Source organism: Perca fluviatilis, chromosome 21 (genome assembly GCF_010015445.1).
Source record: "Perca fluviatilis chromosome 21, GENO_Pfluv_1.0, whole genome shotgun sequence".
Lineage (NCBI taxonomy): Eukaryota > Metazoa > Chordata > Actinopteri > Perciformes > Percidae > Perca > Perca fluviatilis.
In genome coordinates, this window is record NC_053132.1 from 31,617,354 (window position 1) to 31,637,100 (window position 19,747).

Consider the following 19,747-nt stretch of genomic DNA (forward strand, 5'->3'; position numbering starts at 1 on the left):
CCACTAAGCCTGTTTGGAAATTCATACCTCTGCAGAAGTGATAAATTCATTAACGATAACAATGATGAGACAGCACCGCCTTCGTTGTGCCAATATCAACATGCAATATCGTTGATGAAAAAGTCAACACTAAAATGTACAGTACTTAAAACAAAAATTCTCTTCATTGCCATCTACCTTCTCCCCCCATTCTCTCTCTCTCTCTCTCTCTCTCTCTCTCTCTCTCTCTCTCTCTCTCTCTCTCTCTCTCTCTCTCTCTCTCTCTCTCTCTCTCTCTCTCTCTCTCAACCACACACCCTCACATTGCCGGAGCCGGCTGAGTCAGTCTCTGTACTCGGCCCAGTTCTGGTGGTGGTTGATTAATGCATATTTTTGTTGATTGGCTCTCATAACGGGCCAGTTTGGTGGCACATGACAGGCAAATGTCTGTGATTACTCTACATTTTAACTCTGATATTTTGTAACATTTCTCTGTCAGGTGAAATGTAGTAATACAATGTTTTCCTCCAAAGTAGAAGTACACAGTAAGTCAGTATATATCGTGTGGTTGCATATTAAGTGCTTTGTAATTTTGGGGTACAATGGTTCTGGAGAAAGCTGCAAGCAGCAATACAGGAGGCCAAGCAATCGGCCTGTTCCAAATAGGCACGTTTTAAACGGGCACTGTACTATATATTATGTATGTACTATACTCTATATATTTATCTATTAACTGCTGCTGACAGTGTCACTTTTTATCCTTCTACCGTTATGCTGCTAAATGAGTGATTGATGTCATCTTAATTTCGTTGTGTAGAGATATGCAATGACAACAAAACTATCTATCTATCTAGTATTTATAATACAAATAATAATAATAATATATTCAAAGAATTGTTGGAAAGGAAAATGAAATATAGAGTACTATATATAATATTATTTGAGCTATGGCACTACTGTAACAGCATAGCTAAAGGCAGCTCATCAAACTCAAATGAACAGAGAAATGTAGTATTCAGTATGAATAGGCCTTGGATCAATATGATGTTACTGTTCTGCTGTGATGGACTTGGATTTGAACCCGTTTGTGCTTGAGCCCTCTAACATGTCAGTAAACCTTTTAGTACATGTGGTGCAGTGACCAGTACAGAGAGGGCTGGTACATTAGAGCAGAGGTGCTACATAAATGCCCAGTGAGGAGGTCATTTATTCATCATGTTACATTTTTGGAATAATTGTGTGTGTGTGTGTGTGTGTGTGTGTGTGTGTGTGTGTGTGTGTGTGTGTGTGTGTGTGGTGTGTGTGTGTGTGTGTGTGTGTGTGTGTGTGTGTGTGTGTGTGAGAGAGAGAGAGAGAGAGAGAGAGAGACACCTACCAGCACAGTGTAAATGTGTAAACACCTGTAGACAGGTGAGAAGTCCACCAGGTCTTGAGCTGTAAGAATCTGTTAGACACAGATGAGAAAAAAATATTTCTTTAACATTTCTCTATATTCATTCTGCAATGCTGCAGGCTGCATTTTTTGCGTCCTTGCTGCTATATAACCACAGTGGTCATGTCAAAGCAAGGAACTAATATGCCTATTTGGAAATGAAAACCTACACGCTAAGTGTATTTCACCAGTTTCTGACTGCGAGTAGCCGCGTGTTCAGTTCAATTCAATTTTATTTATAGTATCAAATCATAACAGAGTTATCTCGAGACACTTTACAGATAGAGTAGGTCTAGACCACACTCTATAAATTCCAAAAACCCCAACAATTACAGTAATTCCCTCAAGAGCAAGCATTAGCAGTGGCTATTGCGACAGTGGCGAGGAAAAACTCCCTTTTAGGAAGAAACCTCGGCAGACCCAGACTCTTGGTAGGCGGTGTCTGACGGGCCGGTCGGGGGTGTGATGAAACAGTGGCAATGATAGTCACATGTGTTCTTGGGTACTCTTGGGTTTTCCAGGGGCGGATATATTTTCAGAAGTAAAACTATTAACTATTAATAGTAAAACTATTAATACTGCACAGTAAAAGCCCTGCATTCAAATTATGAAGAAAAAAAGTGAAGAGTGAAAGAGAAGCATTATCAGCATAAACTTAAATTTACGTCATGTTCCACCAGCTTGGTCTGAACTTGGAAAAACTGCTTTTAGTTTTACTGTAGTGAACCAAAATACAACACTTTCTCTAAATCAACTCACTTGTGTCTTTTGGATATTTCAGAAATCGATTTTGGACCTCCAGACTTCAACTTATGTAATTGCTTTACATAGTTGTATTTCTTTTGCATCCTGGTTGTCCTGATCTATTTATCAAAATATTATATTTTTTTCCATTTGGGAAAGTTTGGGGTCTTATGATGGTTAGGGTTGGGAATTGAACACGGTACTTTTTTGGGTACTGACCCAACAACGTCGGTACTACTAAGGACCGATTTACATTAAATCTAAATCCAAATTATGATACCTGAGGGCGCGTAAGTGTGCGCATATCTGTCCTCTCTGCATGTTGACAGAGAGCAGGGCTCTGACACACACACACACACACACACACACACACACACACACACACACACACAGGTGTGGTGCAGACGGCACGAACTACGTCGCCTCAGCGGTTTGTTTAGGTCACAGTGAGTCACGGCAATGTAGGTAAAGCAGTCGCAAGTGTGGTTACGGTTTGCAGATCTTCATGCAGACAGCGTTTGCTGCAATATAATCTTAATGGCGAGGCGAAAGCGGCCAAGGTGCGGTTTCACTTCTTCTGAGACAGGCACAACAGTGTTCTCTATGCTCTGGTGACTGACTGACAGGCTGGAGGTTGTAGGGCAAGGCAAGGCAGCTTTATTTCTATAGCACCATTCAGCAATAAGGCAATTCAAAGTGCTTTACATAAAACATCAAAGAGCAAGAGTTTAAAAAGAGATAGAAAATAAAAAAACTGGCTAAATTAGAATAAGATACATATATAAGAATAAAAGTTAGTGCAGTGTAAGAAATTAATAACTATTTGATGTAATAGGTTGTAGGGATGAGTTTGGGAGGGGAGAGAGAGGGGTTTTTATTTGGTGTGTGCGCCTGCTCTACCAACTGAGCTAACCAGCCACACGAGGTCCATCTGTTTTTGAATGGGAACTGCACTAGTTTATATAACAGACTCAAACTCAACTCCACCTGCATTTTCTATTGACATTTAGCTGCTATCACAGAGTAAACTAACCACCCTGTTGTCTGAGGCAACAAATGAATCCCAGTTTAGGAAAAGATGAATACAATTATTTCTGTATGATCACCTTCTGTCACGACCAAATACACGTCATTTTTCCATACCTCTTCATCTGCTTCCTCATCATCTCCTGTGTCGTCGTCGATCATCAGGCCGTTTTGAGTGTGTGTTTGTCCGTTGAGAAAGTACACAGGCTTGGTGTAGTGGCCTATACTGGCCTGCTTGGCTACGGCACTGTTAAAGGTCCTGTGCTGCTGTGCCTGGACACACACACACACACACACACACACACACACACACACACACACACACACACACACACACACACACACACACACACACACACACACACACACACACACACACACACACATCAATAAGCTGATACAGTTAATACCTTTTCCCATCTATTGTTGGAATATGTTTTAAACACTAACTGTCATACCTGTCTCATGGCGGTCTCTCCAACCTTGTCCGAGTGTTTTCTGATGCTCTCCAGGAAGTCCTTGAGGTCTGACATGGAGATCTCCTTGATCTCCTCTCTTAGCCTGGGCAGGTTTTCAGCCATGATCTGACAGAACCTGTACTGACTCACCCTGCAGAAGACACAGCAGAACCAGTCCAGTTGTGCGTCCACTTCCAAAAGTTCTATCTAATCTAGGCATAGGCTAGTATACGATTCTGACGGTATGATAACCTTAAGCAAAAATAGAGCTTTAAAATGGGTTATTTTTTTATTATGTCGGGGTAAAAAACGAAACAAAATTTTCCCCCATTGAACACAAGGAATTTTATTTTTGAGCACACCGTACACTGGCAGGGAGAGGGATTTCTGAACTGCACTTTCTGTCCTTGACTTTTTCAAACCGCGGTATACCTTGAAACTGGTAACCGGCCCATGCCTAATCTAATTTAACCAGCGTTGTCTAATTTTATATGAAAAAGAAAGCAATACAACAGCTGGCAAATGAACAGAATACAATAATGAGACCATTTAGCCATCAGTGTCATGCTACTAAAACCCAGGCAACATTACTGTCAGCCGGGCTATATTGGTGTTTTATATATTATGCTACCTCTGGGTGTTTTTGTAATTTACTTGTGTTGTTCTTGGATTTGATCTGCTGTTTTTATCTGGAAAGCACTTTGTAACCTTGTTAAGAAAAGTGTTATAGAAATTAATTTTTTTTTTTATTATTATCAGGAGCAACCTGTAAAATTGAATCGAAAATAAATCATGATTTTGTACAGTTTCAGTTTCATATTGGTGCCCTCTTCTTCAGGGGAACTAATATATATATGTTTATATTATATTATTTAAATATATATATCATTTTAATGATTTATTGTTTGAAGTGAGGATTGTTTGAGACAGTGAGCATCACCAGTGAAGTAGATCCTGCTGTGGTTTGAGAGATTTCTAATATTGTAACATGGGTTTTTGCTATAACTCTGAGCCAACGATGGGATTCTACGGTGAATCCAAGCAGTCTAGAACCAAGCTACGAACTTTTCAGAGCCATCTTGGAAGCGTACAGGGGGTAAATATCATATTTACTCAAAAGAATTTCAGTGGAGTTGTACTTCAAGAACCTTGATGGTATAATCCTACCTGGGGATGAAGACCTTCTCCAGCTGCTCCATGGTTTTTAACGCAGCATAGTATCTGCATAGACAAACAGTATAGCTTCAGTTAAGATGCAATCACAGCTTTGGCTTCTTTAACCATAACCATTAAAAGGACAGGTTCACAATTTCAATTTCTCAACAATAAGCAGGTGCCCACAGGAACACCTAAGCAGTTTTTGCTCACTGTATTCATTCCTCGCATTCATACTGGCCATAAGGAGACCCCTTCCTAATTTAGGAGATTCCTTCCTAATGGGATGACAAAATACAGTCCTCGTTCGTGCAAAAATATATTCTTTATATATAGTTTATTTTATCTGCAGTATGAGTTAGTCAAATCAATCTCCACTGCAGATCAGCAACGAAACACTGTCCGGGGAACCACAAAAAAAGGAATTTCATACTAAAAAGCAATTCACTTTGCAAGATACCCACTTGATTTGTCTTTCTCAGACTGCTAATTTTATCTTCAGATAAACTTGGAATACATTTTTTCACACGGAACGAGTACTGTGGATTTTATCTACCATCACTTACATTGGAAGGCCAGTGTGTTTCCAGGTGTTGGGGAGTACTACTGCATACTGGGGGTGCAAGAACGGTGGAGCTCTGGGGCCCACTTCTCATCTATGCTGCAGGCTCAAGGCTCCATGATAGCCACTACTAGCATAAGACACAAGAAACTGACTGAACTGTTGGTGGTCAGTTGCATTGTGGGTAATGGTGCCACGTTTTAACAAGAGCTGTGTTTGAAAGCGTTCTCTCATTGACTCACTCACTATTCCCTATATAGTGTTTATTAAATAGTGAACTATATAGTGAACGACCAAACCAGATTTCGGACACTCACTGAAAACATTGTTGCGTGACTTGCGTCAGGAGATGTGCCCGTTATTTGTGTGACGGAAAGCAGTCAGCATCATGTAATCAAACCGAACCCAAAATACTTCTAATACGTCCCTGAAACAAACCGAGCACCCAGAAGGGAAAAAAAGGTTGTGTATAAGTTGCATGTTACATTTCCAATGTTTAAAAATGAAGGCCGCTTTGCATTGTGGTATACGGGAGTAAAATGTAGGGTACATCATATGTACACTCAAATTAGCTGTGCTTTGTGGGTATTTTATAGTGGACTATATAGTGAATGAAATTAACCGTGGAGAATTTGAAAACCACTACAGAATGGCGAACACACTATATAGTGCACTATTTCCATGACAGGGAACGGTTTTGAACACAGCTAAGGAAGAAGAATGTGTGAAATAAAAAAAGTTGATATCCCCGGTTCTGCTTCTTGGAATAAGTTTTAGAGTAAGTAAGTAAGTATTTTTTTTATGAAATCAAAAAAAATTTAAAGAATAGAACTTGTCAGTTTTATCAACATAAATACATGTAGGCAGCAGGCTAATCCAATAAGGGCATACAATAATGATTAAATAATTACACCCTTGGCCATATAATATTTCCTTTATTTGCCAAGTACATTTACACATAAGAATGTAACCTCTGCATTTTAATCATCTAAACAAAAAAAAGCACGGTGGGAGGAAACCTGAGCACCTGGAGACAACAATCCTGCGCAGTCACTACTGCATTAAAATTATACAATATACTAATACTATTAATGTAGCCTAATCTTTATCTGCAACTGTGCAGAAATGCCAAGTTTAAAAAGAATGACTAGACATGCAAAATATATTTTAAAAAATTATATAATTATATCTTGATTTAGAATTTGAATGTCAATGTTATGAATGAAGCTTCAAAGTATTTGGTACAACCCTAGTGCACATATCACAAGGGTTCAGCCTTGGGTCAGTGTGCTGAGCTCCCATCATTAGGCTGATAGGCAGACTGTGAAGGGATCTAATTGGTCGGTCAGTGAGTGTAAAATGTGTTGTATACACACGAACAGAAGGCAGCCTCATAAACTGTACAGTGAAAAAGTTTGGCAGAGTGCAGATTACCAGGACGGAGGACTCAAAGACTGCAAGTGGCAGGGCATTGAACAGAATGTGACCTGGGCATTGGCACATACAGTACGTATAACAATGTGCATTTGCGGCAAACAAACTCATTCCAATTCATTCTAAGTGTATAGGCTATGTCATTAGTGCTTCAAGTACGCTCCACACACACACAAATCCCACAAGGTGGCCGGCATGGTCTAATTGCCTTGGATTGGCTGTGGGCCGTGACAGAGCTGCAGTGAGGGGGCCTTGTTGTGAACAAGGGCACACTGAGGGTCAATTGTCCTGCGAGTGAATAGCCTCTTCCTTTGGTACACAGTAATGAACAAGAAAGGGTCATTATTTTACTGTCCAAAGTGAACTGCCCTCCCCTCTTCATACCGATAGGCATGTAAATAGGACCAGACATAAAGTTCACTGGGTAAAAATAATGTTGAGCCCAAACATAAAGTTCATGGGGTAAAAATAAAGTTCAGTCAAAACCACATCGCAGTGGAAACCTTCATTATGAATCCTGGTTGCTTTTGAAGACTCTTTTGGTAGGGGGCTAGATTACTGAGCTTTTTCTGTCTAGCTAAAAAACACTTCTTTAGAATGGACAACAGAAAGATGTATAGTGTATAGTTTTTGTCCATTGATTTAGTGACACATTGATTTACGTAGAAGTAATTTCAAGGGATACTTTGCAGATATTCACCCAGCTTTCGATCATAATAATGTTGGTAGTATGTGTAAATTAATTTCGTACAGGCATTTTACAAGATGACCCCACACAAAATTGCAACAGTTCTAGTCACACAAGTGTGTCATTTATAACATATCAAAAGTCCAAAGTAGTTTCCACCACTTGGATCTCTTGGGACTTTTCATATGTTATAGAGGAGACTTTTATGAGTAATGAGCATTTGTCAGATTTTCTGTTGCAATTTGTGGGACATTCACTCCTTTTTTCCCCACAAAATGCTTGTACTAACTATGGTTAAACTCCCTCCATCTTACCAGTGCCATGATCTGCCTACTCACTGGCCAGCAGAATGACCACATGATGCAAAACTTGGTGGTTTGTAGCTGGCCCTAGGGCCTGTTGCTTGAACTACAGAACGTACTTCCGCACACAGACACAAATAGTACAGCAGCAGATCAAAGGAGACGGCTGACCCTCTCTCTCTTTCTCAAAGTCAGACCGGACTCTGATTGAACTGTAAAACTAGACAGTGCTGATTAAATATAAACCAAGATTTGTTTACTGTTTTGCCTATTTCTCGCCTAAATTGTTTTCAGAAACACATTTTAGTGCACTGTTTGGAAATGAAATCATTTGTAAACAGGAAGTTAGTTTGAAGTAAGTTTGTTTTAAATTGATTATTATGTTCATAGTTATGTGCATATTTCATTTACAACATTGTTATTATTATTGTTCATTTTCATTGTTGGACCTCCTGGGATCTACCTAAACAGTATGTAGGCTAGTCATATTTGTATGAGGTCAATATGTTCTTCTAGGTGGTTTAGGGTTCACATATTGGAATGATCAGTTTGTTGTTGATTAATGTACTGTATCTGAATAATTCCATGGGGGATGGCGGATGTAAATGACCACAAGAATAACAAAATGAATTCACTAATTTAAACATTTGATGGGTATGGTTGGGTTTGATCAGACATGAAGTCTGTTACATCTGATGTTACTCTTTTACACCCAACAGTGATGTCAGCAAAACCTAAATTTTCAGCTGCTGTTAAGAGTAAAGCCCAGTTCAGACCAAAGATTTGCAACAAGACGAGTTGAAACTTGCAACTACTCGCAACACGCTGGTCTGCAGTGTTGTTAAAGCTGCCAGTTCACACCAACGAGACGTTGTATCATCTCCCTAGCAATGATTCTTTGTTCTTCCGTCCAAACTTCCAGGCTTTTTGTAGCTGGATTTATCAATTTTTGCGTCTAAATATGAATGTGGATAACATTAGTGATAGTGAGATGCTCGCTACAGTTTCATTTCTAGTGATGAATCAGTGAAAACACGTTTTTATTTCTCTGATTTACAGCTTTGTCCTAGGTCCTCCCTCTCTTCAGTCACTCGACCGTACATGCTTGCAGGCGCACATTGAGCCTCCGCTAACAGTTTGTAACATAAATGAAATAGATTATTGATAATTTTATTGTAGCTGACTTTACAAGCTGACTTTTCTATTTGCTGTTGAAACAGGTTCTAAAAGCAGCCTCTGGAGACTCGACCAGCTGAGTCGCAGCAACACCATCAGCTGGTTTGAGTCGAGCTGAGACGGGCCGGTTCAGACCGCTGCAACTTTTCTCTGCGATGTTCTAAAACGGTTTTGTCTCGTGATGAATCTTTGGTCTGGGACTGGGCTTTAGTCCACACTAGATTTTGGAAGAAGGACATAAAAATAGCTGCACTAGCCTCTAAAGGGTTGAAAGGTATAATGATGTTGAACCTTTGGCCACGCCCCCTACCAACAAGTGGCAACAACATGCTTTTTCCAAAACCTGTGCAGCAGCAATGTACTGTAGTGCTATAGAACCACGCTACATCACAGCTGGTCTGATATATTTGCAACCGCACCCAGCGGATATGGTGGGGAATGACGTCACACCCGACTTGAATGGGTTCCATTTAGTCGGATTTTCCTATTGTGGGTTTAGCTCTAGCCAAGTTAGCAATTGTTGGCAATACCAGTTGATAACAATGCATTATGCTGTTGTTGTGTTTGTGCATACAAACAGCGCAACATGTCCACAGATAGAAGTTTCAAATAGACAGAAGTGCTAATAACTGTATGTTACTACAACTGTTGATGCAGGGGGCAGCCATGTTGGATTTTGAGCTTGGGGTACTCAAAGGTTGTCTGAGTTCCGAGCTCACAAGTAGAATAGCACTATAGTGCAACAGTACATCACAGTTGCACAGGGTGGGGAAGAGGATGTTGTCACCACTAGGGCAAGCCAGATTATTAGACTGGGTGAAGTTACTCTTTCAGAATATGGGAACTTTCAGAATCTCAAAATTCTTGTAAGTTGTTTTTGATATCACAGTTATACATCAGTTACGTTGTGATGAAATGCTTTGTGAGATGGGTACCTTTTGGACTCCAGCTGCTCCTTTAGTTTGCTGTACATTTCTAGCACTGCAAAAGAAAAGAAGACAGAAAACGGGATCTGTAGCAGGGTTTGTTGGTTCAAGAATTTCACTCACTTTTGCTCCTAAAAAAACAAATTTACTGTGTATACAAAGATACAGATAGGTATATTCAAAACATAATGGACCAAAATGTTCTACCAAAAAATGTCCTTAGTCCAACCCAAGATAATAGGGCCAAACCACAAAATATTTCAGGTTAACGATGGGCTCCAGTGGCACCCTGAGGTGAACATTTCTCATTAACACTAGAAATAGGGCTGTGCAATAAATCAATTTTTAATCGTGATTAGGATTTCGGCTCCTAACTTGGAGCTCAATAATTGCAACATCTTTCTAAAAGTTTACTAAAAGTAATCGTGCTAAATAATCTTGATTTCAATATTTACTAAAATAATCGTGATAAGGATTTTTGGTAACACTTTACTTGAAGTTATCTACATATGAGTGACATGACACCGTCATGACACATGAACCCTAACCATAACTTGTCATGACAAAAACTGAAACTGACACTTACTAAAAGAATAGTTATGTCATAAACGTTTATGACTGTTTAAAATGTTTATGACACGTTCATGACAGTGTCATGTCACTCTTATGTAGATACCTTCAAGTAAAGTGTAACCGGATTTTTCCCATAATTGAGCAGCCCTAACTAGAATTAAAGTGGCCATCACATTGGTTACACAAGGGCTGTGGTACCTGGTATACAGAGCTGGAGCTTCTCTACAGTGGTGGCCATGTTCCTCTGCTGGATCCGACAGCGAATCACCTCTTCTGTCTGAGCCGTCACCTGAGGGAAGAGACACACAATGGAAGGAAACTATGAGACAGGGGCCACCACTGCTAACTACTGGGTGAAACAACGGTCATGTCGAATTCAGAACTGTCTTTGCAGTGAACGAGCAGGCATGTGTCCTGACAGCACAGTAAAAAGCACTTTTTGTCTTCTGCACATTCATGCATACACGCATACTTGGACCTACCTCCCTCCCAGCCTCTTGTAGTCTTCGATTAGTGTCCGTCACTTGACCCTTTCAAAACAAACAGACATCAGTTTAACTGTACAGCCTCAGAATCTTGGTTTATTGTTTTTTACTCTACCCATGGTTCCCACACATTTTTCTTTATTGCAAATACCATGTGTCTTATTCCTCTGCTCTTTTCCATAGAGCTCCACTGTTAAAAACTATTAAAACACATCAATGAGCCACACTGTTGCACTGGCGCCATGTTTCTTCATTATAATGAACATACATACATACTGTATTTTATTCTTACTTAATCCGACAAACACCGTCCTGATGCTGTAAATACTCACTAGAGCCATACATGTGGATTAATCCGCTGCTGAAAATAGTTCCCAACAAATGGACTTTTTCCTGTTTGAGTAACGTTGGCTAAAAACTACAGTGACCAGCTGAAAATTACTGATCAATTACAATTACAAAGATTTAGGTCTTCAGTAGGAATCATTGGGCTTGGGGCTGAGAGCCATAACCAGAGACAGACTAACAGATTGTTGGATTTAGTCTTCTCATTAGATTTGTTGACAATAAAGGGAAACATGTAAAACAAATAGGCCTTATCTTTTAAAACTGCAATGGGACACTGCTGCATGTTGAAAACACAAACGGTTTGGGATATTAAGATATCATGCAAGATAAATCAAAGGTCTTCCTCTTATTGTGATTAGGGTGAAGGTGCTGAAAATGTTCACCCATCGTTGGCATGTTAAGGTTTCTGTGACAGAGTACTCACCTCTGTTTAAACGACTCAAGTCAAATTTTATTTCATGGCATTTTCATAGGCAGCACTTAAATTTCTTCATGTTTTTTAAATTTTGATAGTTGAATCCTTTTTTTATTTTTTAGAATGTATGGCTAAACAGGACATGCTGTCACGTGTCTATCTGTCCTTCCACTCTCTGTCTGCTCCCCCTCTTCATGCCCTCTCTTTTCCCTCTCTACCTCCCTCGCTGCAGTTGCTCAGCATTGTAATCAGCTCATTGTCCATGAAGGGGCAAGGACAAAGGCAGGCAAATTCAGATTACCCAGGCAGCGAGGACCTGAACCCATCATCGGTGCACTGGGCCTTTCATGGGGTTTAATGGCTTGTGACAGGCTCTTTCTCACAGATTCAGTGACAAACTTCTCGATTCTGGATGGGGATTTTTGAACTCTCGGCTCTTGTCACACGGCTGAGAGCCATGACCCAATTGACCAGTCGGCTTTTAGATGACAATCCTTTCAACAGTGCAGCTTCCAAACGAGGGGGACCAACTACATAATCACTAAACTTAACCAAAACTGTTATGTAAATCGACATAATGTTCCACTGGTCAGCTACCAGGAAGTAGAACCTGTGACTAGGACGGCACAATGTATTGCAATTTTATCCAAATTGCAATATGGACTAGTGCATTATCCAAATCGCCAAATATTTGTTAAAGGAAAAATATGTGTCACACCATTCTGAATTAATGTTTAAAGTGCTGCAGAGAAGTCCCAGACTACAAATCGTACCCTACAGAATAAAAAAAGAAAACAGTTCCTCCCAAAAATCACACTATAATCATTTTAATGTCAATATTTTTCCAATGAAAATGATCATTCCATCCATTATCGTGAATCATATCACAATCGCAATATCAGTCAAAATAATTGCAATTAGATATTTTCCTCATACCGTGCAGCCCTACCTATGACCTATTCATTATGTGACCGTGTCTGTTGCTATAAGCTAACTTGTCCCATTACAGAGAACAGCCCTATTTAGAAGTGCTAAATCAAAGACAACTGGATTTAATATCAATTATTGAAAAGGTCTTAATTGTCATCTGAAAAGCTTCTTCCGTTGAGTTTGAATGAGAGGTGAAACGTCTTCAAGGATTGACAGCAGACGCGTTTGATTTAGCACTCCTAAATGTTACTGAAAGTATGTAAGCCTACTTAATTGATAAAACTGACTGACGTGCATTGCGTCTTTTCTAAAGGTCTCTGTCTGAGCCCCTCTGGACTACAAAGTTTTCCAGAGTTTTCAAACCATAACAGTAGTGTTTCCAAATGTCTCTATTTTAGGATCTCGAAAACACCGTAATAGTGTGGACGTGACGCGTAAACGTAGCAAAATACATTTGTTTTTAAACCAAAGCGTAGTAGTGTAGATGTAGCCTAATTCATGCAAACTCGGGGTCATGGAGCTGCCTCACACGTCAGTAGCTTGCCACACTTTAGCCAATAGAGATGCTTAGTATTTTATATCCCAGCCCATCGGATATCTCCACTGCAAACCTTCTGCTAACTGTGATCGCTGCTCAATATGAAAGAATATGGCGATTGCACAGCAGTAGTCTCATATTCAGTAATGAGACAGGGCAAAAAAAAAAAATTTTAAGTACCGGGATATCATTCCATTTGGGTGTAGCCTACCATTACTCTCTGACAAAGCAAATACAAGAAAAATGTGTGTGGGTAAAATAGAATTGATTTAAAAATTAAAACATGATACTTACAATACATGCATCTGGAATTGCAGTGGTGTTATCAACGGGTGAAGTCAGACACTCAACTATTAATCAAAACCTTCACTGCACTACTTATTTACTCATATACTTATTCATTATTTTCAATCAGTTACATGATGTTTTCAAATAACTAGCAAATATATAAAACAAGTTATATTTGAAAACAAATCACAATGCTATATTTGATAATATAATAATATTATGGGCAATATGATGATATATAGGCCTAAGATCATACACATTTGCCAATTGCTTACGTTTTGCCATTTATCTGTATTTTGGTAGCTGGTTGTATTAAGCAATCGTGGGTAATGTTTTAAATCAATGGGCAGGACTTCTTTATGGTATTGTTGGATTTTCATATAATTTTTCCATCAATTAGATCAAATATCTTGATTTGTCAGATAGATAACATAATGGATTAAGAACACATCTTTTATTGCGTCAAAATATACCGTAAATCGAAAATGTTTTATAAAATGATATATTCTGTAGAGGATACTTTCCATATCACCTATCCCTATTTAAATATGCTTTAAAAACAAAATATTTCTTTCACACCAGTTTGGGAGGACTGTGCCACAGTGCACTGAAGTAAGTCAAGATGATAAATGATAAATACATTTTACCATTACAACGCAAGCGGTGCATGCACATGGGCACACACAGGCTACCCTGTAATGAGGACAATTTCGCTAAAGCATTTTTCCAACTAATAATAAACGAATATAGTGCAAATATAAAAAGCCCTCTAAATGTGTCTGAAACATGATTTTATTGAAGATAATAAATGTTTCCATAATGGAAAAACATAATCAATTTGATGCTTTAACAATCTAGTTGGAAGTCTGTTGGAGCTCAAATGGCCACTATATTTTAAGATTTGGCAGCCAATGTATGTTGAAGACCGAACTGTCCTGCTATTGCCTCTTCTGGCCTGTAGTCATTTTTACAATAATGTCTCTTACCATAAGTTTCTCAGCATCAGCACGGACTTTGAGGAGCTCTGTGATGGCATCCACAAAGCCTTGGTGGTGGAAATTGCACATCTTCTCAATCTCACGGTCATGGTTCCTTATCCTGGCATCCAGCTTTTCCATGAAGCGCTTGTGGGCATTGGGCTGGTCATCGTAAATAGACCTAGGAGAGACAAGGAGGTGAGGGTAAGGCAGCAAAGGAAAGATGGCAAAAATCGAGACAGAACTGTAAGAATGACAATTGATTATGTCCATCAGCAGCCTAATGGAGGTTCCTTAAGGCAGCTGCACTTAACAGCCAGGAAAAGCTGACACAACTTTGTTGCGAGTGTTGGTCATTGTATGCTATAGAGAGGCGAAGTCCCTCCCCTTCCGGTGGATCGACATGGGACCTTAATTCTGGAAGAATATGAACAGTAGTGACTGGGGAAAGATTTATTTTTATCCCGTTTGAATTGAGCCATGAATTACATATATGACGTTTGTCAGTTTAAAAGATAATTTTGCAAGTCAAGAAAGTCTCAGTTTATTGTTAAACTGTTAAATTATAAGACAATTATGTAATTAGAAAGACTACACACTCCAAAGTTACACGGATGACATCTCGCTGAAGCTAGGAAGTCTGATAAAACTTCACTGGATAAAACACATCAGGTAAGAGAATGTTGTGTGTGTTGTGGCACAGAGCTAAGCTAGCTAGCTAGCGAGCAAGTTGAGCATTAAGCAAGGTGACGTAAATTGTGTGAGACGAGAGATGTAGTTCACTGAGCAGTTTCAAACAAAACTAAGTGGTCAAATGACAAACCTACGAGAAACTGAGACTTTCTTTACATTCATTCCAATGAAGGTTGCTCATGTTTTAGAAATACTAAAGCTGCACTAATCAATATTACTCTCTATAAGACACCAAAATGCAAATTCTGGTTGAAACCTCCTGAAGACCATCTCTATTTACATTCAACAACCGAAATCTAAAAGTTAGGGATGCACCTATCCAACTTCTTCAGTCACAAATCTGATATCATATTATCATATTCATCATATCATGATATTGAAAATTCTACCGGTATTATTGTAAATGTCAACGATATGATATGGCACACCCCTAATCAAAAACTACAAATTCTAAACTAAACTATTTTCACAAGTGCCACTACAATAGCTCCACTGAGCCAACATGTATAAAGAATCAAGCTAAAGAGACTTTATAGCAGCAGCACCTCTCTAAGCCAGCTTCTTTTTGGTGTTAGCCTATTTCTTTATAGCTTGCACTATTTCTTTATAGTTTACACAAAACATATATCTTATTCTAGAGAGCATTTTCATACAATTGATTATGTTAATGTGTCACATAATGTATTGTAATCCAAAAAACAACTCAATCAAAACTGAAAAATAGATGTTATAGCCCATATGTTGTAATTTTTTATGTTAACATTTTTTTTCTAAATTCTGGATTCCCAGATAGGTATATGTTAGGGTTGTTGGCAGGCTGTAGATTCATCTGTCTAAATAGGTGTACAAGTATTTTTCTGTGCATCCAAATTCAGCTTTGTACTGTATTTTTAGCTAAGCACTACATGGATGTTTCGGTCTTTCAGGCATTCAGTACAGGTCACCTGCAGCGATAGAGACAGAAAATAGACAATTCTAATATAATATAAAATCATAGGCAGATCATGGTTCTTATCAAGTACAATAGTATTACTTGTTTTAGAGAAGCAGATCAGACATGAGAAGAATTGAAGTGTGACTCTCTTTAAATCTTAAAATAAGCATAAAACACTGAACATTCAACTTGTTCTGACAATTTATAATGGTTATAGTCAAATGTAAGGACATTGCTGCATCTTACTGCACAGAGAAAGTCTTAGCTTGCCTTCAGTATAAACTCAGAGTATGTCCACATTAAACAGTACATTTGTAAATATATCTTTTTCTCTCAGTTTGTTTTTTTTATGGCTTTTTTTCTTAAAAACCTGGCTTGATTACAGCACAGCAGCTTTAGAATGACTGCTAGTAAACGTGGTGGGCCGCAATTAAATCACTATTTCCTACTTGTCATTTTTCTGACAAACAAAAAAAAGGACAAAAAAAAGTGAAATCAACAACATCGTGAATTCAGCTACATTAAAACACAGTATAGGTCACCAGAGAGAGCAGGAGCCTTTTGTTCTGAGTTCATTATCTATAGTGGTTGAGGTTACTACCTTCTTTTTTTAAAACCTGGACCCTATTGTCCTATGTTTTGTGTGTAAGTGACTGATAGGAACAACAATCTTTGAAAATGGTCCAGTATTAAGCGTGAAAGCTGACAGGGCTGCAATGTAACCCTATGGGGCAAATGAGCATAGTCAGTTTGGTCCACTAAAAGTCCTTTTCTTTTGCTACTGGGTCAAAATGTTATTCTAAGTGTCTGACAACATTATGAAAAGGATCCCTACAGATATAGGCCTTTTTAAAACCTCTTTGAGACCTTTCTGTTTAACCAGAAACAGCTCTGAGGTTGCTAGCGCTAAAGCCACCAGACTCCATCTAAAAAAACAATACTTAGCGTGTAGCCTCTCCGGGAACCATCACCTTATCGTGGTGGAGAGGTTTGTGTGTCCCTATGAACCTGAGGGCTGTGTTGTCTCGAGCTTTGTGCTCCTGGTAGGGTCTCCCAAGGCAAAGTGGTCTCAGGTGAGGGGCTAGACGAAGAATGGTTCAAAAACCCTATGAGTGACCAAGGAAGAGATAGAGTGACCCTGCCCGGAGGAAGCCATGGCCCCCAGTCTGGAGCCAGGCCCAGATGGAGGGCTCGTCAGCGAGCGTCTGGTGGCCGGGTTTGCCATGGAGCCGGGGGGGACACCCCCAAAAAAGGGGGGGGGAACAAAAAAAAAAAAACCCGGGGCCCAAAACGGGAGAGGGGGGGGGGGGGGGGGGGGGGGCGCCGCGGGGGGGGGGGGGGGGGGCGGGGCCCCCCCCCCGCCCCCGCCCCGGCCGGCCGGCGCGGGGGCGGGGGGGGCCCCCCCCCCCCCCCGCCGCGGCCCGGGGGGGGCGGGGGGGGGCGGGGGGGGGCGGGGGGGGGGGCCGGGGGGGGGGGGTTTTATCTCACGCACAGTCTCGGTTCTGGAACCATACTCCTGGATAGGGGTTGGACTCTTTTCTTCTCCGCAGCTGCCCAGGGTGTGAGGCGCCAGGTGGGTGTGAGGATACTCACAAGCCCCCGGCTGAGCGCCACTATGTTGGAGTTTACCTCCCTACGCCTGCGGGTCTGCCAGACCTCTTCCTGTCAGAGTTTCCCCCAGTTTCTAAGTGCCTTTTGATGGTGAAGAATACTGTACTCACTGACACCTTGACTTTCTTCGCAATTTCTCTGTAGGAAAGACCAACATTCTTAAGTGTAATGATGGTCTGTCTCTCTTCCATTGTTAATTGCCTTTTTCCCGCCATTTTTATAGCAACACACTACTTTCTACAGTACAATACTGTTCAAATAATGCTCACGAGGGTATGGTACCACAGTGTGTTCCAAAAATACTTTTATACAAACAGAGGGGGTTGTAAGTAATCCAGACAAGTGTGAACACCTGTGGGAATTGGTAGCACCAACTTTCAAAGCATGATCAACCTCCATTGCTGCAGAACAGCTTTATGTTGTTAACCTATTTCTTGTTCTCTGAAAAAGGCCTTTTTGTAAAATACTGAAATGTACATTATTTTTCAGTTTTGGGTAACCTTACTTTTTTTTTTTAACCTCAGGCAGTTCACCACTTACCTTTGTACCATTACAAGCTATTCATTGGACATGAACTGCTAAAACTTCAATAAAAAAAAAAAATGTGGGGTGTTCTAAAACCTTTGACTGGTAGTGTATATATATCGTCGCTGATCCGATGATCCAGCAGGCTCCGTCTTACACGCTATTACTCAACAAACTGAAGTTAGTTGCATTTAATAACTTCTAATGTGTTTTTCCACGTGGCGGCCGCAATAACAGAGTTACCAGCGGAAACACTGGTACCAATACAGGTTTCCCTCTCATACTTAACAATATACAGCTGTGATAATAACAATTAAAACTGTAGACAAATGTCAGCAGTTTGGACCGGCGGCGCTGTCTCTCTCCATGTTGCCGTGTGTGTGAGTGAATGGGGGCGGGGCTGCGCGGAGGAGAGATCAAAACACAGGCACGGCTTTACAGAAGGAATGGGTCATGTGACGCAACATTAAACCATATCGATATAAACAACTTGGGCTGCAGCTATCGATTCTTTTTGTAATCGATTAATCTAGCACTTTATCGATCAAGTAATCGGATCATTTTTTTTGGCGTTTTTAAACAACCAAAACTAGGGAAAAAAAGCAAAATTTTTGGAAAAAAGCAACATTTGTATTGCCTACATTGCTTACAATATCATCTCTCAAAAAACTAAACATATTAAGTGCATTTAAGTGCCATATTACATTGTTTTTAAAGAATTAAACATACACAAACATTACATTAAGTTGTGCAACTTAACTTTCATAACTACAAGTTTCAACCTGACACTGATCTGTATAAACAGTAGGCCTATATGTAAATATTAGTTATACTCAACCTATTTTCATTTATATATTTGATTATAATGTCACACAGCTCTGTTACACTTATGCCATTAGATCGTTGATCAGCTGTTTCTCCAAAAAAAAAAGAAAAGAGAGATGCGCAACAATCAGCTGTTTTTCTGAAGGGACAGTCAACGCGTCAGCTCTTTAGATCAAATTGTGGTCACCACTACGTATTTTCTTGTCTTTGATTTTGGTAGTTGTTGTGTTTGGTGTAGTTTCATCGTCCATACGACTCTGTGATTTACTTTAGTCGGTCCTCTTCGTGGAATGGATGATTAAGTTAGACTCCATGTTTTCTGTTGAGATGCTGAAGCACTGACATCGTGCTATTATCGTGGTAAGCTAGTTTGATTTTGCAGTAGACACACTGTACAGAGTTTTTGTTTTAATTACGTTTGAACTGATTCCAAACGTTGGACACTTTCTGTCGTTTTCTCCAGCCTGTCTCTTAGCCCCTCGCTATTTACACTCTGGCATGTGTCGCCAGCAGCAGACTGAGCCGCGTCTGTGCGACAGTAATAATGCTCCGTGTAGAAACACCGTCAGCGATACAACGTTTGGTAACAATGATTTAATGAACCTTCAAGGCAAGTAATTTTGCATCGAGGATTTTTGTAAGTCGCACCCTTTCAAATTTTGGTCGCACTCTAGAGCCCTGCAATATACAGCTGTGTTAATAACAATTAAAACTGTAGACAAA

At 39.9% G+C, this 19,747-nt stretch overlaps 1 protein-coding gene across 6 annotated transcripts in view; it reads right to left on the reverse strand.

Moving 5' to 3' along the window:
• exoc6 (exocyst complex component 6) overlaps positions 1-19,747 on the reverse strand; it is a 122,633-nt gene that overhangs the window by 52,339 nt on the left and 50,547 nt on the right. For all 6 annotated transcript variants that reach the window (XM_039787526.1, XM_039787524.1, XM_039787528.1 and 3 more), the window contains exons 2-9: positions 14,446-14,617; positions 10,938-10,985; positions 10,654-10,744; positions 9,892-9,937; positions 4,807-4,860; positions 3,640-3,790; positions 3,299-3,454; positions 1,355-1,423 (exon numbers count right to left, since the gene is read on the reverse strand). In XM_039787526.1, the coding sequence (XP_039643460.1) occupies positions 1,355-1,423; positions 3,299-3,454; positions 3,640-3,790; positions 4,807-4,860; positions 9,892-9,937; positions 10,654-10,744; positions 10,938-10,985; positions 14,446-14,617 (787 nt within the window). The remainder of the gene's footprint in view (positions 1-1,354; positions 1,424-3,298; positions 3,455-3,639; positions 3,791-4,806; positions 4,861-9,891; positions 9,938-10,653; positions 10,745-10,937; positions 10,986-14,445; positions 14,618-19,747) is intronic.